This window comes from Triticum dicoccoides, chromosome 2A (genome assembly GCF_002162155.2).
Source record: "Triticum dicoccoides isolate Atlit2015 ecotype Zavitan chromosome 2A, WEW_v2.0, whole genome shotgun sequence".
In the NCBI taxonomy this organism is placed as follows: domain Eukaryota; kingdom Viridiplantae; phylum Streptophyta; class Magnoliopsida; order Poales; family Poaceae; genus Triticum; species Triticum dicoccoides.
Window position 1 is genome coordinate 308,078,058 of NC_041382.1, and position 18,369 is coordinate 308,096,426.

Here is an 18,369-nt window from a genome sequence, read left to right on the forward strand (position 1 = left end):
GTGAAATGGCAAACTGCCGTTTCGTTATTTGCTGTAACTTAGTATTTAGTAATGTTTGGTTAGCTGTGTTGATAGAACTTTGATGGCTTGTTTTTCGACCTGATGGTTACTCGGTGCATGATTCTGTTATGTTACGTTATTATTGTTGCTTAGGGGTGTCTGGAAGAGCGTGATCTGATAAACAATTTCAGGTCGGACAGTTCTTACTTTCTTTATGGTTCATTCAGTGTTAGGTGGAACCACCTCATTTGCAAGTATGATGATGATTATATTATTAACCTATTTCTGAACGAATTTCCAAGCATAGCTGTGTTTATTAGCAAGTTATGACGCCTAGGTGTGTTAATTGTTTGTTTATGCTGTTAGCAAAACGCTATTGAGTTTATCTTGTTTTCTAATTTCAATCTAATAGCAGTTACTGATTCACAGAGCCTGCAGTCACCTCCAGTTTTATATTTTAGGAAGTTATTGAAGTTGAAGGAAATGAAACATATTAGTTCCAAGCATAGCTGTGTTTATTAGCAAGTTATGACGCCTAGGTGTGTTAATTGTTTGTTTATGCTGTTAGCAAAACGCTATTGAGTTTATCTTGTTTTCTAATTTCAATCTAATAGCAGTTACTGATTCACAGAGCCTGCAGTCACCTCCAGTTTTATATTTTAGGAAGTTATTGAAGTTGAAGGAAATGAAACATATTAGTCAATTTGAGCTCATTGTTATACATTTTTGCGGTGATGGGTCGTATAAAATTCAATATGAAGTAACGATACTGTTAGTGAATTTGGTAGATGTTTTTTGGGCAGAAGCAGTGCTCCTCCTTTGCCATGGCATAGGTAGTGTTTAAGCTGACTGATGTCAGTGTGAGGTTACATCAAACAAATTTCCATTGCCATGGCTAATCAATTCTACAGAGCTAAACATGACTGCAGTGTTGGATATGAAATTAATGCAAGTTTTGCTGCATAATGGCAATGCTCTGGATCAGTTCTGATATGAAAGGCAGATGCAGCTTTCTTTGTTGTCCTTGGCTAGTGATTTATTACAGGTGATGCTTCAGAGTGAGTGTTGTGTGCTATTTTATTCCTACAGTCACTTGGAAGGCCATTGTTCTCAGTCTTCAAATGCCCCTTTCCCTTCAAATGGACACACTTACCCGTACATGAACAAAGAGCAGTGATTGATAAGGATGCCTTTAGGTATTGCAACTATGTTTTCCTGAAGGAATGTGGCAGACTAAGGAAGGTCCGATTAGCTTCGTGTTAGAACTTCAGGTGTAAAGTTATTGTTTTGTGCCTGTAGCACCAACCAAAGTAACTGGCCTCGTCCAATTTGTTGGATGTGGAGTTTACTCATTCGTGTCGCACATGAGCGGCACATGGAAGTGTTCGGTTTGTTTTGTCAGCGCAACTGATATCTTCTATGACTCATTGATGGCATTGTTGTGGTCACAGTGTCACATGCTTCCAGTTCTGACCTGTTGCCCATAGTATGCCTTCTGGATAGCATTTTTGGGGCAGATAAAGGAGATAGTGACATTTACTTATAATAATTGAGCAGTGGCATAAAGATTGACTGTGTTCCTCCAGTCTTGTGAGATAGTTTCACTGGTTACCATGCTTGACATACTTACCAGCTGTCTTCATTTCCCTATGGCCCGATTTGCATGTGCATGCTGTTGCTAGTGTTGGATATTTTTGTCTGTTCACTATTATATGCAGTTACTATCTTCCCATGAGTTCACTTTCATTGTATGTATAGGTTGTAACAGAAAGAGACACAGGCCGCTCCCGTGGGTTTGGGTTTGTTACATTCTCGGAACCTCGGGCTGTGGATGTTGCGATCCGGGAAATGCACAATGGAGAACTAGATGGTCGGACCATTTCTGTGAACAAAGCTCAACCTAGGATGAACAGTGATGATGGTGGCTATGGATATGGGGGTAGTAGTTACTCATCTGGTGCTAGAGGTGGATATCGTGGTGCAGCTGACATAGTACCCACTGCAAGTGATGATTGCTTTAAGTGTGGACGCCCTGGACACTGGGCTCGTGAATGTCTTTATTCTGATGGAGGCAGGCCTGGAAGGTACTCTCCCCCTTCCAGGTATGGCAATGGCGCTGGTGGGCGTGGTGACCGCTTTGGAGGATCAGACCGTTTTGGTAATCGCTATGTTGATGATCGTTATGATGGTGGCCGCTATGCTGATGATCGTTATGGTGGTGGACGCGATCGCTATCCTCCAGCTGCTGATCGTTTTTCTGGCGATAGATATGGTGGTGGTGATCGTTATGCATCAGGTGGCTTTGCCAGGGAAAGAAGCTATGAGAGAGATGGAGGGCGGCCAGGTGGAAGTTATTACCGTGATGAACCTAGAGGCACTGGTGCTTATGGCAGGGGTGGTCCACGTGTGGCGAATGGTGACAGATATGGGAGTGGTGGACCTGCTCGCCTTGGCGCGAGTTACCGAGATAGGCCTGCTCCCTATGATCGTCCCACTCAGGGTGCTCGCTCATATGATGACCGCTACTGATGGAAGGTCACCTTGGAGCAGACAGGAGATTTGATACAAGATTCAATTCCCAGTTGCTACTACCTCCTTTATTTGTGTCCACTATGTTGATGCTTCAACTCTCAAGTATCATTCTTTCAAGCAGTTTGTTTGGTTACTTCAGTCCATATGGCAGTACTTAATTATTATTATTATTATTATTATTATTATTATTATGGTCAAACTGTACACTCTAGGCAATGGGCAGACACTTGTTGCTTATTGTTATGGTATTGTGTAACTACTCTGCACTCTAAGTTTGAGTTGTACTACTGTTTTAGTTTTGACTCATCTTGTGTTGTCGGCATTGTCAATCTTTGAGACTGCAGTGCCACATTCTGCCAATCTCTTGACAAATATTGGACCTGCTTATCTGATGTCAGATTTGTGTTGAAATCTGCTGGTAATACTGGCACCGCACAAGTTGGATGTGCATTTTCAAGATTATGTACCATCTGCTCAAAGCAATGTTTCAGGTTTGTTTTCTCCCGGTTTATTTAGAACAGCAAGCTTAGACAGATACAGTTTGAGGAATTCACACAGGCACTGGCTGTGTTTGTATGATTCAACTGTGTTTGTATGATTCAATTGGTAATGACGGATGTAATCAGGGGAAATTCTACTGGTATAATTGATTTAACCTGGTGGTGCTTGTTGAAGCTTCAATGTACGTATGTCTTTTCACCCGCTAAACACTGCAGTGCAGAGGAAAAGTAGGTTCGGATGGTGTAGCGGGATTTTCAGGAAGAGACAGGTGCCTGAGGAGAAAAAATGTGATCGGTCCATAAAGTTGGGAAAGTTGAAGTGGAGAGTGGGAATGCATGTGTAGGGCGAGTCTATTTTCTATTCTTTGTTGAGGTCCACTAGTAATAGCTTGCATTGGAGAGGAAAAATATAATATAGATGCCTTAAGCTACTTTTTATAATTGGACATCTGTATCCACTAGATGACCCGTTGCACTGATGGCGCAAGGGGCGAGAGTAAGACAAGTATTGAAAGAGTGAATATAAATATATTTAGGGGCAGATTGGAACACATGGATTATTTATGATACATAGTGTTCCACATGGATTATTTATGGTACATACTAGTGTTCTAAGAAGCTTAGGATAGAATATTTGCAATGCTATTAGGAAGGAAGGTAGATAGGGAGAGATACATCTTAAAGGCGTTATAAGTGATGAACATTAGTCAGTGTGATTGGTGGATCATCATCGATGAAAACTTGTCCAAGCAATTGTTCATAGTGGTTGTGGTTGAATATACCCAAAGGGGCTGCCCCTTTGGGTATATGGCCAATGCATAGCCCCAGGGTGATGCTCCGCAGAGGAAAAGTAGGTTCGGATGGTGTAGCGGGATTCTCAGCAAGAGACAGGTGCTTGAGGAGAAAAAATGTGATCGGTCCATAAAGTTGGGAAAGTTGAAGTGGAGAGTGGGAATGCATGTGTAGGGTGAGTCTATTTTCTATTCTTTGTTGAGGTCCACTAGTAATAGCTTGCATTGGAGAGGAAAAATATAATATAGATGCCTTAAGCTACTTTTTATAATTGGACATCTTTATCCACTAGATGACCCGTTGCACTGATGGCGCAAGGGACGAGAGTAAGGCAAGTATTGAAAGAGTAAACATAAATATATTTAGGGGCAGATTGAAACACATGGATTATTTATGATACATAGTGTTCCACATGGATTATTTATGGTACATACTAGTGTTCTAAGAAGCTTACGATAGAATATTTGCAATGCTATTAGGAAGGAAGGTAGATAGGGAGAGATACATCTTAAAGGCGTTATAAGTGATGAACATTAGTCAGTGTGATTGGTGGATCATCAGCGCTGAAAACTTGTTCAGACAATTGTTCATAGTGGTTGTGGTTGAATGTTTTAATTATTCATAGCAGAAATTCCTTCAACATCATCATCCAGGTAGAAAATAGTATATGACACTTTAGGGGCTCAGGCCAACGCTACATCTACAGACTATTTGCAAAGGAAAAAAAAACTGAATGTGTCTTGAATAAAGCATAAGTATTCACATATGTACTAAGAAAGCATGGTCACTTTGTGGCATCAGAACCATTCGGTCAATCTTGTATACGAAAAATGTGTTGTATACTAAGATAATAGACGATCGATACCGACAAAACAGGCGATGAGAAGGGCTCTGTATCCATAGAATCACACTAAAAACATCCATCAAAGTTCTAGCCTTTGGAAAACACAACAAAAATGAAAACCACTGCTATAAATTGTTGGAACCGTAGCCTAAACAAATAGAAAATTTGCATGCTTGAAAAACTCTAGAACTGACATTGAAATTTAGCCACTGGAAGCAATTCGAAGATGCCAACTTACAGCTATCTCACAATCTTTCAGTTTGCTAACTCTGCATGGTCAAGTTAGAACTCTCAAGGTTCAGGTTAGATCAACTCAAGAAACTCATTTTAAAAAAAAATGACAACACATATTCTAGCCTGAAATAAACTTCATGGTGTTTAGAGTGAAACAGAGCAGCAGGAACGGCAAAGATGCAAAGCCACTAATACACACACACACACGCGCGCGCGCACGCGCACACGCACACAAATAGGGAGACTATTCGATTCAAACTCCTACAAAAACTCTTCAAATAACTACAGGAAATATAAATAGTAGTCTTGATGTCTGGCAGCCCGGCAGGGCAATAGAGCAAAATAAATGACAGCAAAGGTGTGGTGAAAAATAAATTTTTGGTGGTGACTCATGCTTTCTTCAATTCTTGGTTGAGATAGAAGATCTCAACTCTCAAGTAACACCTCATATAAATAGACCAATGTGGTCACCAGCAACTTCTCAACAACCTGTCAACTCTGGAATAAATATTCTGTCTAAGCAAAATACAATAATTTGCAAGTGACCAGTTGATGCTACCTACAATTTTTAGTAAATCGCTTGAACCCTTCTCAGAATAGGAAACTCTTTAGTTAGCTTCAAATACATGGATATGAGAACACGTATCATGAGAGTGATTAAGAGAAACATATGGTCCGGTATTAAACAGAACTAAGAGACTGAGGTTTGCAGTTACAATTACTAACCAGTATTACATCCTTCTAAGAATCTGAAACATATGGAGTATTTGGAACATGATCTGGAAGGCGAAAATACCGGAGAGAATTAAAATGCTCGGCTGGAGAGTAGCGACTGGTTCTCTACCCACAAAGCTAAATAAATTCAAAACGACTCTTGAGAAGGATGTAATCTTCAGCATTTGTGGATGTACAGAGGAAAATGATTTCCATGCTATGATTGAATGCACTAAAGCGAGAGCCTTAAGAGCAGAGATTAGGAAAATTCGGCTGGCTACCAGATGAGAAGTCCTAGTGAAGATTGGCTACAAATCCATAAACAAATATAAGAGCATTTAGATTACTAAAGTAGTGATCTAAACGCTCTTATATTTCTTTACAGAGGGAGTACCTTATAACAAAAGCACAACAAAAGTACAGCCAATTCCAAGTCAAACGTAAACATATTGTATGAACCGGAGAGAATAAATCTCAAAATTGAGTAATAAAGTCCCAACAATTAGCCAGTTGCATAATCTATAAGACTTTGGAGTACATACGACGATTTAAAGAGATGGGGCTAACTCTGTAATAACAACATGACAGCGAAAGCTGAACCCTGTGTGGCTGTGTCTACTGGATTGAGATGAATAGTGGATATATGAGGACAATAGTGTAGACATCACACAAGTATTTCAATTATACTTGCTCTTCTTCGTAGCTATCTTTATTCTGCTTGGTAAAGTTAAATTATATATCAGGGAATAAAAAAAAAGAGACTATCTTGATGTCGTCGCAGGACCTCTGAATCCCGATAACCATACAACCATATGTTTGCTTAATAACAAAACAAACTATACAAACCATTTACAGGAATATCGATAACAAACTTGTTCCATCTTGAATAAAAAAATTGTGGACCAAATGTTCCGCAACCAGACCATTTTCCAATACATTTAGATCAACACGCACAACACATGTCCACATTAGCACAATTTGAAAAGCACCATTTTTCTCCCAATAAAAATGAAATGGTAAAAAAGACATTGTGCAACAGCATTAGCTTTCAGGAAAAACATTTACCATAGTTCCTAACCAGCCCACATTAAAGCAAAAAATGACATCCTCTGTTGTAGAATTAAGAAAAATATGCTCTCCTGGGATAGATTGGTTCACCTTGAGGTACAATGAATAGATTAGAAAACAAGCAGAAGTTAGTCCTATTTTGGAATCTGCAGTAATACTCGGTTAGAAAGAACTGCAAGATATACTCACATGAGCCAGCAGATGTGCAGCCTGAGCAATTGTGGGAAGGTGAATTGCTGTGAAGCATGAATGTAGCTCAATAAAGACGGCCCCTAAATTGAACCCGTCGCTACTCTTCATCTCCCACAAATACCGCATCCGTAGATTGATTGGAATATCAATTCCTAAAGACCATGATCATACAAAAGGGTTTTATCAGCAGACATATACTGGTTCCAATGATGGAGCTTCTCTATGAAACAAAATTTGAAATATACCGGAATATTATGAATTTTACAACTAACAAGAACTCTTTTGCATAAAATGATTGTTTTTTTTCGAGAAGGAGGAAGCCCCCGGCCTCTGCATCTGAACGATGCATGCGGCCACTTTATTAATTGTTCACACAAGACATTACAAAGTAATACAACAGCAAGACTAAAGCCACCGTCTAGGCAACATCTATCGCTATTCCTATCCAATTGATGAAGGGATGCTGATAGTCTGGGCCTAATACCAAACAGACCTTGCAGCCAAACCTAACATCTAAGACCTAAGGTCCCATCCAGGACGCCTGCCGGGCATGGGGCACCCACCGGTCCGACGCACTCCTCAACCAGGACGCCTGCCGGGTATGAGCCCGCCGCCGCCACCTGCCACCAATCCATCTTCAGAGCTGTACTGCTGCATCTACCTTGCACGGTCTAGCTGCCATCGACGCCACCACGACGTCAGACCGCGACACCCTCCTGCGTGAGTCCATCTCTGCGCATCGGATGCCGAGTCACCACAGCGCCATACGCCGCCGAGGTCCACGGCCATCAATAAGTGAGATGACGCACTACTCCACCAAAGAATCCGTCCACTGGTCCCTCGAACCCGTGTACACCTCCAAGAATGACGCCTCCAAGAGGGAAACGACACAAGAGCACCGCCATCATCTGATCTAGAGATCTAGGGTTTCTCTCGGAGGTAGCAGATGGCGGCCTTAACTTCTCCTCGGCGTTGCTTTCAAGAAAGGAACGCCGTGCGCCGCCACCGCCGGCTTTGAAGCCAAAAGAAGGTTTTCACCCAGATCCGTTCGAAGGTCCTCCATCAAGCATCTTGTGCACAGGCCGCAGCCATCTCTGACGGGGAGTGGACGAAAAATCCAGACCATCGCCGCCTGGCCGGCCACGACACCACCATGATGCCAAGGCCGGCGTCGCCAGGCCCACCACGCCCTCCTGTAGCCGACCTCCAGATCTGTTGGCCCGGCGAAACCCATCTGGGCACGATAAGGGCCGCGATCTGGGCCGCCGCCACAGGTGCTCCTCAACCACGGAGAGGGCGCCTGTGCAGTCGCCGTCGACGCACTCGCCGCCGATCACCTGCCGTGCCTTGCCGCCAGTGAACCACCGACCCATGAGCCGCCGCCACCGCGAGGAGGACACCACCACCGCGCGAGGGGGAAAGGCCCTGCCGCCGCCGTCACTGGCCAGGCTGCGCCGACGTGGTCTCAGACGGCGAGAGGAGGGAGGAGAGGAAGCAGACGCCTAGGGCTGGTGGCGGGGAATCGCCCCCCGTGTCACCTAGGGTTGGCGACACGGGGGTGGGGTGGGGTCTCGTGTTGTGTAATCCAATATTATATCCAACTATAGCATTCTACTCAGCAGTACCTACAACCTGACGCAGCTCATCTATCAAACATATACACAGGTGCAGCTAATCTAACTCAGAGTCTAAAAGGTAAACTAACCCTGCATCCACTTTATAGAAAAGAAAATGCATCATGCATGTATTGACCATAGCAAATCAGGTCAAGATTAAATTTAGGTAAGGGGCTTGCTTCGGTAGACCCCCTGTTGGAAATATGCCCTAGAGGCAATAATAAATTGGTTATTATTATATTTCCTTGTTCATGATAATCGTTTATTATCCATGCTATAATTGTATTGATAGGAAACTCAGATACATGTGTGGATACATAGACAACACCATGTCCCTAGTGAGCCTCTAGTTGACTAGTTCGTTGATTGATAGATGGTTATAGTTTCCTGACCATGGACATTAGATGTCGTTGATAACGGGATCACATCATTAGGAGAATGATGTGATGGACAAGACCCAATCCTAAGCCTAGCACAAGATCGGATAGTTCGTCTGCTAAAGCTTTTCTAATGTCAAGTATCATTTCCTTAGACCATGAGATTGTGCAACTCCCGGATACCGTAGGAATGCTTTGGGTGTACCAAACGTCACAATGTCACTGGGTGGCTATAAAGGTGCACTACAGGTATCTCCGAAAGTGTCTGTTGGGTTGGCACAAATTGAGACTGGGATTTGTCACTCCGTGTAACGGAGAGGTATCTCTGGGCCCACTCGGTAGGACATCATCATAATGTGCACAATGTGACCAAGGAGTTGATCACGGGATGATGTGTTACGGAATGAGTAAAGAGACTTGTCGGTAACGAGATTGAACAAGGTATCGGGATACCGACGATCGAATCTCGGGCAAGTATCATACCAGTAGACAAAGGGAATTGTGTACGGGATTGATTGAATCCTTGACATTGTGGTTCATCCGATGAGATCATCATGGAACATGTGGGAGCCAACATGGGTATCCAGATCCCGCTATTGGTTATTGACTAGAGAGATGTCTCGGTCATGTCTGCATGATTCCCGAACCCGTAGGGTCTACACACTTAAGGTTCGATGATGCTAGGGTTATAGGGAAAGTATGTATGCGGTTATTGAATGTTGTTCAGAGTCCCGGATGAGATCCCGGACGTCATGAGGAGTTCCGGAATGGTCCGGAGGTAAAGATTAATATATAGGAAGTGTGGATTTGGCCAGCGGAAGTGTTCCGGGCATCACCGGTAATGTACTGGGACCACCGGAAGGGTTCCGGGGGTCCACCGGGAGGTGCCACCAGCCCCGGAGGCTTTCGTGGGCCAAGAGTGGGAAGGGACCAGCCCCTAGGTGGGCTGGGGCGCCTCCCACCAAGGCCCAAGGCACCCTCAAGAGGAGGGGGCAAACCCTAGGGGCAGATGGGCCCTAAGGCCCACCCTAGGTGCGCCCCCTCTCTCTCCCCCTTGGCCGCCACCCAGATGGGATCTGGGGGCTGCCGCCACCCCTAGGGAAGGAACCCTAGGTGGGGGCGCAACCCATCCCCTCCCCCTATATATAGTGGAGGTTTTGGGACTGCCAAACACGCGAGTCTCTCTCTCCCAAGGCGCAGCCCTACCTCTCTCCCTCCTCGTCTCTCGTAGTGCTTGGTGAAGCCCTGCAGGAGTACCGCGCTCCTCCACCACCACCACGCCGTCGTGCTGCTGCTGGATGGAGTCTTCCCCAACCTCTCTCTCTCTCCTTGCTGGATCAATGCATGGGAGACATCACCAGGCTGCACGTGTGTTGAACGCAGATGCGCCGTTGTTCGGTGCTTAGATCGGAATCGACCGCGATCTGAATCGCCACGAGTACGACTACCTCATCCGCGTTCTTGCAACGCTTCCGCTTAGCGATCTACAAGGGTATGTAGATGCACTCCCTTTCCCCTCGTTGCTAGATTACTCCATAGATTGATCTTGGTGATGCGTAGAAAATTTTAAATTTCTGCTACGATCCCCAACAGTGGCATCATGAGCTAGGTCTATGCGTAGTTTCTATGCACGAGTAGAACACAAGTTGTTGTGGGCGTCGATTTTGTCAATTTACTTGCCGTTACTAGTCTTATCTTGATTCAGCGGCATCGTGGGATGAAGCGGCCCGGACCGACCTTACACGTACTCTTACGTGAGACAGGTTCCACCGACTAACATGCACTAGTTGCAAAAGGTGGCTAGCGGGTGTCTGTCTCTCCCACTTTAGTCGGATCGGATTCGATGAAAAGGGTCCTTATGAAGGGTAAATAGAAATTGGCATATCACGCTGTGGCTTTGGCGTAGGTAAGAAACGTTCTTGCTAAGAAACCTATAGCAGCCACGTAAAATTTGCAATAACAATTAGAGGACGTCTAACTTGTTTTTGCAGCATATGCCGTGTGATGTGATATGGCCAAAAGGATGTGATGGATGATATATGTGATGTATGAGATTGATCATGTTCTTGTAATAGGAATCACGACTTGCATGTCGATGAGTATGACAACCGGCAGGAGCCATAGGAGTTGTCTTAATTTATTTATGACCTGCATGTCAACATAAACGTCATGTAATTACTTTACTTTATTGCTAACCGTTAGCCATAGTAGTAGAAGTAATAGTTGGCGAGACAACTTCACGAAGACACGATGATGGAGATCATGATGATGGAGATCATGGTGTCATGCCGGTGACGATGATGATCATGGCGTCCCAAAGATGGAGATCAAAAGGAGCAAAAAATGATATTGGCCATATCATGTCAGTATTTGATTGCATGTGATGTTTATCATGTTTTACATCTTATTTGCTTAGAATGACGATAGCTTAAATAAGATGATCCCTCGCAATATTTTCAAGAAAGTGTTCCCCCTAACTGTGCACCGTTGCGAAGGTTCGTTGTTTTGAAGCACCACGTGATGATTGGGTGTGATAGATTCTAACGTTCGAATACAACGGGTGTAAGCCATATTTACACACGCAATACACTTAGGTTGACTTGACGAGCCTAGCATGTACAGACATGGCCTCGGAACACGGAAGACCGAAAGGTCGAACATGAGTCATATAGAAGATACGATCAATATGAGGATGTTCACCGATGATGACTAGTCCGTCTCACGTGATGATCGGACACGGCCTAGTTGACTCGGATCATGTATCACTTAGATGACTAGAGGGATGTCTATCTGAGTGGGAGTTCATTATATAATTTGATTAGATGAACTTATTTATCATGAACAATAGTCTAAGTTGTCTTTGCAAAAAGGGTTGTAGATCAATAGCTCGCGTTGTAGCTCCCTGTTTCAATACATTCCTAGAGAAAGATTAAGTTGAAAGATATTGTAAGCAATAATGCGGACTAGGTCCGTTGCCTGAGGAGTGTCCTCACTGCTACACAGAAGGCTTATGTCTTCGATGCACCGCTCGGTGTGCCAACCCCTCCAGCATCGTCTATGGATGTTATGAACATATGACAGATACGTCCTAATGACTACTTGATAGTTTAGTACACCATACTTTACGGCTTAGAATCGGGATTCCAATGACGTTTTGAACGCCATAGAACATATGGGATGTTCCAAGAGATGAAATTGGGATTTCAGGCTCATGCCCGTGTTGAGAGGTATGAGACCTCTGACAAGTTCTTTGCCTACAAGATGGAGGAGAATAGCTCAGCTAGTGAGCATGTGCTTAGAATGTCTGGGTGCTACAATCACTTGAATCAAGTGGGAGTTAAACTTCCAGATAAGATAGTGATTGATAGAGTTCTCTAGTCACTATCACTAAGCTACTAGATCTTCGTGATGAACTATGACATGCAAGGAATGGAGATGATCCCGGAGCTGCTCGCGGTGCTTAAGACCGCAAAAAGGTAGAAATCAAGAAGGAGCATCAAGTGTTGATGGTTTAACAAGACCACTGGTTTCAAGAAGGGCAAGGGCTAGAAGGGAAACTTCATGAATGGCAAACCAGTTGCCGCTCCAGTGAAGGAACCCAAGGTTGAACCCAAACCCGAGTCTAAGTGCTTCTATTGTAAGGGGAACGGTCACTGGTAGCGGAACTACCACAAATGCATGGTAGATAAGAAGGCTGGCAACTTCAACAAAGTATATACGTGTTATTAATGTGTACCTTACCAGTACTCCTGGTAGCACCTGGGTATTGGATATCGGTTCAGTTGCTATTATTGGTGACTTGAAGCAAAAGCTACGGACTAGATGGAGAGTGGCTAAGGGCGAGGGGACGATGTGTGTTGGAAGTGTTTCCAAAGTTGATGAGATCACCATCGCACGCTCCATCTGCCTTCGGGATTAGTATTGAACCTAGATAAATGTTATCAGGTGTCTACGTTGAGCATGAATATGATTAGATTATGTTCATTGCAATACGGTTGTTCATTTAAGTTAGAGAATAATGGTTATTCTATTTACATGAATAATACATTTCAAGGTCATGCACCCTATGTGAATGGTTCATTGAATCTCGGTCGTGGTAATACACATGTTCACGCCAAAAGATGTAGAGTTAATAATGATAGTACTACTTCCTTGTGGCACTGCCGCTTAGGTCATATTGGCGTAAGATGCATGAAGAAACTCCATGTCGATGGATGTTTGGAGTCACTTGATTTTGAATCGCTTGACACATGCGAGCCATGCCTCATGGGCAGGATGACTAAGATCCCGTTTTCAGGTACAATGAAACAGGCAAGTGACTTGTTGGAAATCATACATGCTGATGTGTGTGATCCAATAAGAATTGAGGCGTGCAGTGGACATCGCTATTTTCTCATCTTCACTGACGATTTGAGTAGATATGGGTATATTTACTTAATGAAGCACAAGTCTGAAACGTTTGAAAAGTTCAAGCAATTTTAGAGTGAAGTTAAGAACCATCATAACAAGAAGATCAAATTCCTACGATCTGATCGATGGAGAATTTCTGAGTTATGAGTTTGGCAATCACTTAACACATTGTGAAATTGTTTCACAGTTGACACCACCTGGAACACCACAACGTAATGGCGTGTCCGGATGGCGTAATCGAACCTTATGAGATATGGTGCGATCTATGATGTCTCTTACCGATCTACCGCTATCATTTTGAGGTTATGCGTTAGAGACAACTGCATTCACTTTAGATAGGGCACCATCTAAGTCCGTTGAGACGACGTCGTATGAACATTGGTTTGGCAAGAAACCAAAATTGTCGTTTCTTAATATTTGGTGCTGCGATGCTTAAGGCTTCAGCCGGAAAAGCTCGAACCCAAAGCGGACAAATACATCTTCATAGGATACCCAAAGGTAATAGTTGGGTATATCTTCTATCTCAGATCAGAGGGCAAAGTGTTTGTCGCTAAGAACGGGTCCTTTCTCGAGAAGGAGTTTCTCTCGAAAGAATTGAGTGGGAGGAAGATAGAACTTGATGAGGTTGTTGAACCTCTACTTCAACCAGAAAGTGGTGCAACACGGAAAGATGTTTCTGTGGCGCCTACGTCGGTTGAAGAGGAAGTTAATGATAGTGATCATGAAGCTTCGGATCAAGTTGCTATCGAACCTCGTAGGTCGACAAGGATATGTACTACTCCTGAGTGGTACGGTGATCCTGTCTTAGATATCATGTTGGAAAACAATGAACCTATGAGCTATGGAGAAGTGATGGTGGGCCCATATTCCGACAAATGGTTAGAAGCCATGAAATCCGAGATAGGATCCATGTATCAGAACAAAGCATGGACTTTGGTGGACTTGGCCGTTGATCGGCAAGCCATTGAGATAAATGGATCTTCAAGAAGAAGACGGACGTGGACGGTAATGTTACCATCTATGAAGCTTGACTTGTGGCAAAGAGTTTTTCACAAGTTCAAGGAGTTGACTACAATGAGATTTTCTCACCCGTAGCGACGTTTAAGTCCGTCGGAATCATGTTAGCATTAGCTGTATTTTTCGATTATGAAATCTGACAGATGGATGTCAAAACAAGTTTTCTTACCAGTTTTCGTAAGAAAAAGTTGTATGTGATACAATAAAAGGTTTTGTCGATCCTAAGGATGTTAAAAGGTATGCTGGCTCTAGCGATCCTTCTATGGACTAGAGAAAGCATCTCGGAGTCAGAATATATGATTTGATGGAGTGATCAAAGCTTTTAGGTTTATACAATGTTTTCTAGAAACTTGTATTTACAAGAAAGTGAGTGGGAGCACTGCAACATTTCTGATAAGTATATGTGGATGACATATTGTTGATCTGAAATAATGTAGAATTTCTGGAAAGCATAAATGGTTGTTTGAAGAGTGATTTTCAAAGGAAGACCTGGATAAAGCTGCTTACATATTGGGCATCAAGATCTATAGAGATAGATCAAAATGCCTGATGATACTTTCAAAGAACGCACACCTTGACATGATTTTGAAGGAGTTCAAAATAGATCAGTCAAAGAAGGGATTCTTACCTGAGTTGTAAGGTGTGAAGTTGAGTAAGACTCAAAGCTTGACCACGGCAGAAGAAAGAGGAAGGACGAAGGTCGTCCCCTATGCTTTTGTCATAGGCTCTATACGGTATGCCATGTTGAGTACCGCACCTAATTTGTGCCTTGCCACATGTCTGGCAAGAGGGTACAAAGGTGATCCAGGAGTGGATCACTGGACAGTGGTTAAAATTATCCTTAGAGGAATAAGGAAATATTTCTCGGTTATGGAGGTGATAAAGAGTTCGATGTTAGGAGTTACGTCGATGCAAGCTTTAACACCTATCCGAATGACTATGAGTAGAAAAACCGGATATGTATAATGGAGCAACCATTTGGAATAGCTCCAAGCGGAACGTGGTAGCAGCATCTATGATATGACATAAAGTTTTGCGAAGTACATGCGGATCTGATTGTTGCAGACTCGTTGACTATAACGTCTCTCACAAGCATAACACGATCAAACCCAGAACTCATTGAGTGTTAATCACATAATGATGTGAACTTGATTATTGACTCTAGTAAACTCTTGGGTGTTAGTCACATGGCGATGTGGCCTATGAGTGTTAATCACATAGCGATGTGAACTAGATTATTGACTCTAGTGCAAGTGGGAGACTGTTGGAAATATGCCCTAGAGGCAATAATAAATTGGTTATTATTATATTTCCTTGTTCATGATAATCGTTTATTATCCATGCTATAATTGTATTGATAGGAAACTCAGCTACATGTGTGGATACAAAGACAACACCATGTCCCTAGTGAGCCTCTAGTTGACTAGTTCGTTGATCAATAGATGGTTATGGTTTCCTGACCATGGACATTAGATGTCGTTGATAACGGGATCACATCATTAGGAGAATGATGTGATGGAAAAGACCCAATCCTAAGCATAGCACAAGATCGTATAGTTCGTCTGCTAAAGCTTTTCTAATGTCAAGTATCATTTCCTTAGACCATGAGATTGTGCAACTCCCGGATACCGTAGGAATGCTTTGGGTGTACCAAACGTCACAACGTCACTGGGTGGCTATAAAGATGCACTACAGGTATCTCCGAAAGTGTCTGTTGGGTTGGCACGAATCGAGACTGAGATTTGTCACTCCGTGTAACGGAGAGGTATCTCTGGGCCCACTCGGTAGGACATCATCATAATGTGCACAATGTGACCAAGGAGTTGATCACGGGATGATGTGTTACGGAACGAGTAAAGAGACTTGCCGGTAACGAGATTGAACAAGGTATCGGGATACCAACGATCGAATCTCGGGCAAGTATCATACTAGTAGACAAAGGGAATTGTATACGGGATTGATTGAATCCTTGACATTGTGGTTCATCCGATGAGATCATCATGGAACATGTGGGAGCCAACATGGGTATCTAGATCCCGCTGTTGGTTATTGACCAGAGAGATGTCTCGGTCATGTCTGCATGATTCCCGAACCCGTAGGGTCTACACACTTAAGGTTCGATGATGCTAGGGTTATAGGGAAAGTATGTATGCGGTTAATGAATGTTGTTCAGAGTCCCGGATGAGATCCCGGACGTCACGAGGAGTTCCGGAATGGTCCGGAGGTAAAAATTAATATATAGGAAGTGTGGATTTGGCCACCACAAGTGTTCCGGGCATCACCGGTAATGTACCGGGACCACCGGAAGGGTTCCGGGGGTCCACCGGGAGGTGCCACCAGCCCCGGAGGCTTTCGTGGGCCAAGAGTGGGAAGGGACCAGCCCCTAGGTGGGCTGGGGCGCCTCCCACCAAGGCCCAAGGCGCCCTCAAGAGGAGCGGGGGCAAACCCTAGGGGCAGATGGGCCCTAAGGCCCACCCTAGGTGCGCCCCCCTCTCTCGCCCCCTTGGCCGCCACCCAGATGGGATCTGGGGGCTGCCGCCACCCCTAGGAAGGGAACCCTAGGTGGGGGTGCAGCCCCTCCCCTGCCCCTATATATAGTGGAGGTTTTGGGACTGCCGAACACGCGAGTCTCTCTCTCCCAAGGCGCAACCCTACCTCTCTCCCTCCTCGTCTCTCGTAGTGCTTGGCGAAGCCCTGCAGGAGTACCGCGCTCCCCCACCACCACCACACCGTCGTGCTGTTGCTGGATGGAGTCTTCCCTAAACTCTCCCTCTCTCCTTGCTGGATCAAGGCATGGGAGACATCACCGGGCTGCACGTGTGTTGAACGCGGAGGCGCCGTTGTTCGGCGCTTAGATCGGAATCGACCGCGATCTGAATCGCCACGAGTACGACTACCTCATCCGCGTTCTTGCAACGCTTCCGCTTAGCGATCTACGAGGGTATGTAGATGCACTCCCTTTCCCCTCGTTGCTAGATTACTCCATAGATTGATCTTGGTGATGCGTAGAAAATTTTAAATTTCTGCTATGATCCCCAACACCCCCAACAAAACGTAGAAGGGTAGAATGGTCATATGGAAGAAACATATGCCCACCTCGTATTGTACAGTTGTGCCGGGCATACGTATACCACACGCATGGCCAAAAAAACGCCACGATCTACTCACACGCCCAATCTTCTCGCCCGCCCCATCTGGTCGCCCGATCACGGTAGTTCCAACATCACTGCCGCCGCGGATCGCCGCCGTACAAACCCCGCCCGACGCCGCCCTCAGCGTCCCAACTTCGTCCATCGCCGCCTCGCACCGTCATCGTCCGTGGCCGCCTCTCACCGTCCATCCCAACGTCGTCCATCTCCGCCTCTCAACGTCCGTCCCAACGTCGTCCGTCGCTGCCTGTCACCGTCGTAGTCCGTCGCCCCTTTCACCGTCGTCCTCCGTCGCCGCCCTCGCCATCCCAACGTCGTCCGGGGCCGCCTCTCACAGTTGACGTCCGATGCCGCATCCGCACCACGGTCGCCCCCCCGCCACGGATCCTGCCAAGCATCCGGCTTGTTGATCGTCGTGCACGTCACTGCCTGAAGGCCGTCGTCGAACACCGGCGATGTCTACACCGCGGGCCAAGGTTTGTCATCTAAACCTAGAGGGCATGGGGCGGGCATGATGGATAGAAGTGAGGGATAGTTCGTGCATGTACTGATTTAGGGTTTAGGGTTCATCAAAACCTCCTGCTGCAGCGCCGCCTCTACGGATTACCGCATGATTTAGAGAACTATCATTGCTTTCGGCATGATGCAGTGTACTAAACCTAACACACGATGTTTTGCAGTTCTGTGAGTTAGGCGTGTTGACATGGACGAAGAATCCGCATTCGGGAGGGACAGGAATAATATTGATAAGGTGACTAAGACCGACAACGATAATTCAAACGAAGATGATGACAACAGCGAAACGATTCCGTCTCGTCATATGATATCTTACCTTAGGAGGATTTTGATAATAATGAACATGGCGCAAATAGCAAAAATGTAAGTGGCATATATTTTGATTTTATTTTTGAATTTGCAAAGTAT

General features: G+C 44.7%; 1 protein-coding gene across 1 annotated transcript in view; it reads left to right on the forward strand.

The window, feature by feature from the left end:
- Positions 1-2,892, forward strand: part of LOC119354447 (glycine-rich RNA-binding protein RZ1C-like) — a 3,994-nt gene extending 1,102 nt beyond the window's left edge. Inside the window, exon 3 of the mRNA XM_037621175.1 lies at positions 1,759-2,892. Within this exon, the coding sequence (XP_037477072.1) occupies positions 1,759-2,529 (771 nt within the window). The 3' untranslated portion in view covers positions 2,530-2,892. The remainder of the gene's footprint in view (positions 1-1,758) is intronic.
- The last annotated feature ends 15,477 nt before the right edge of the window (positions 2,893-18,369 follow it).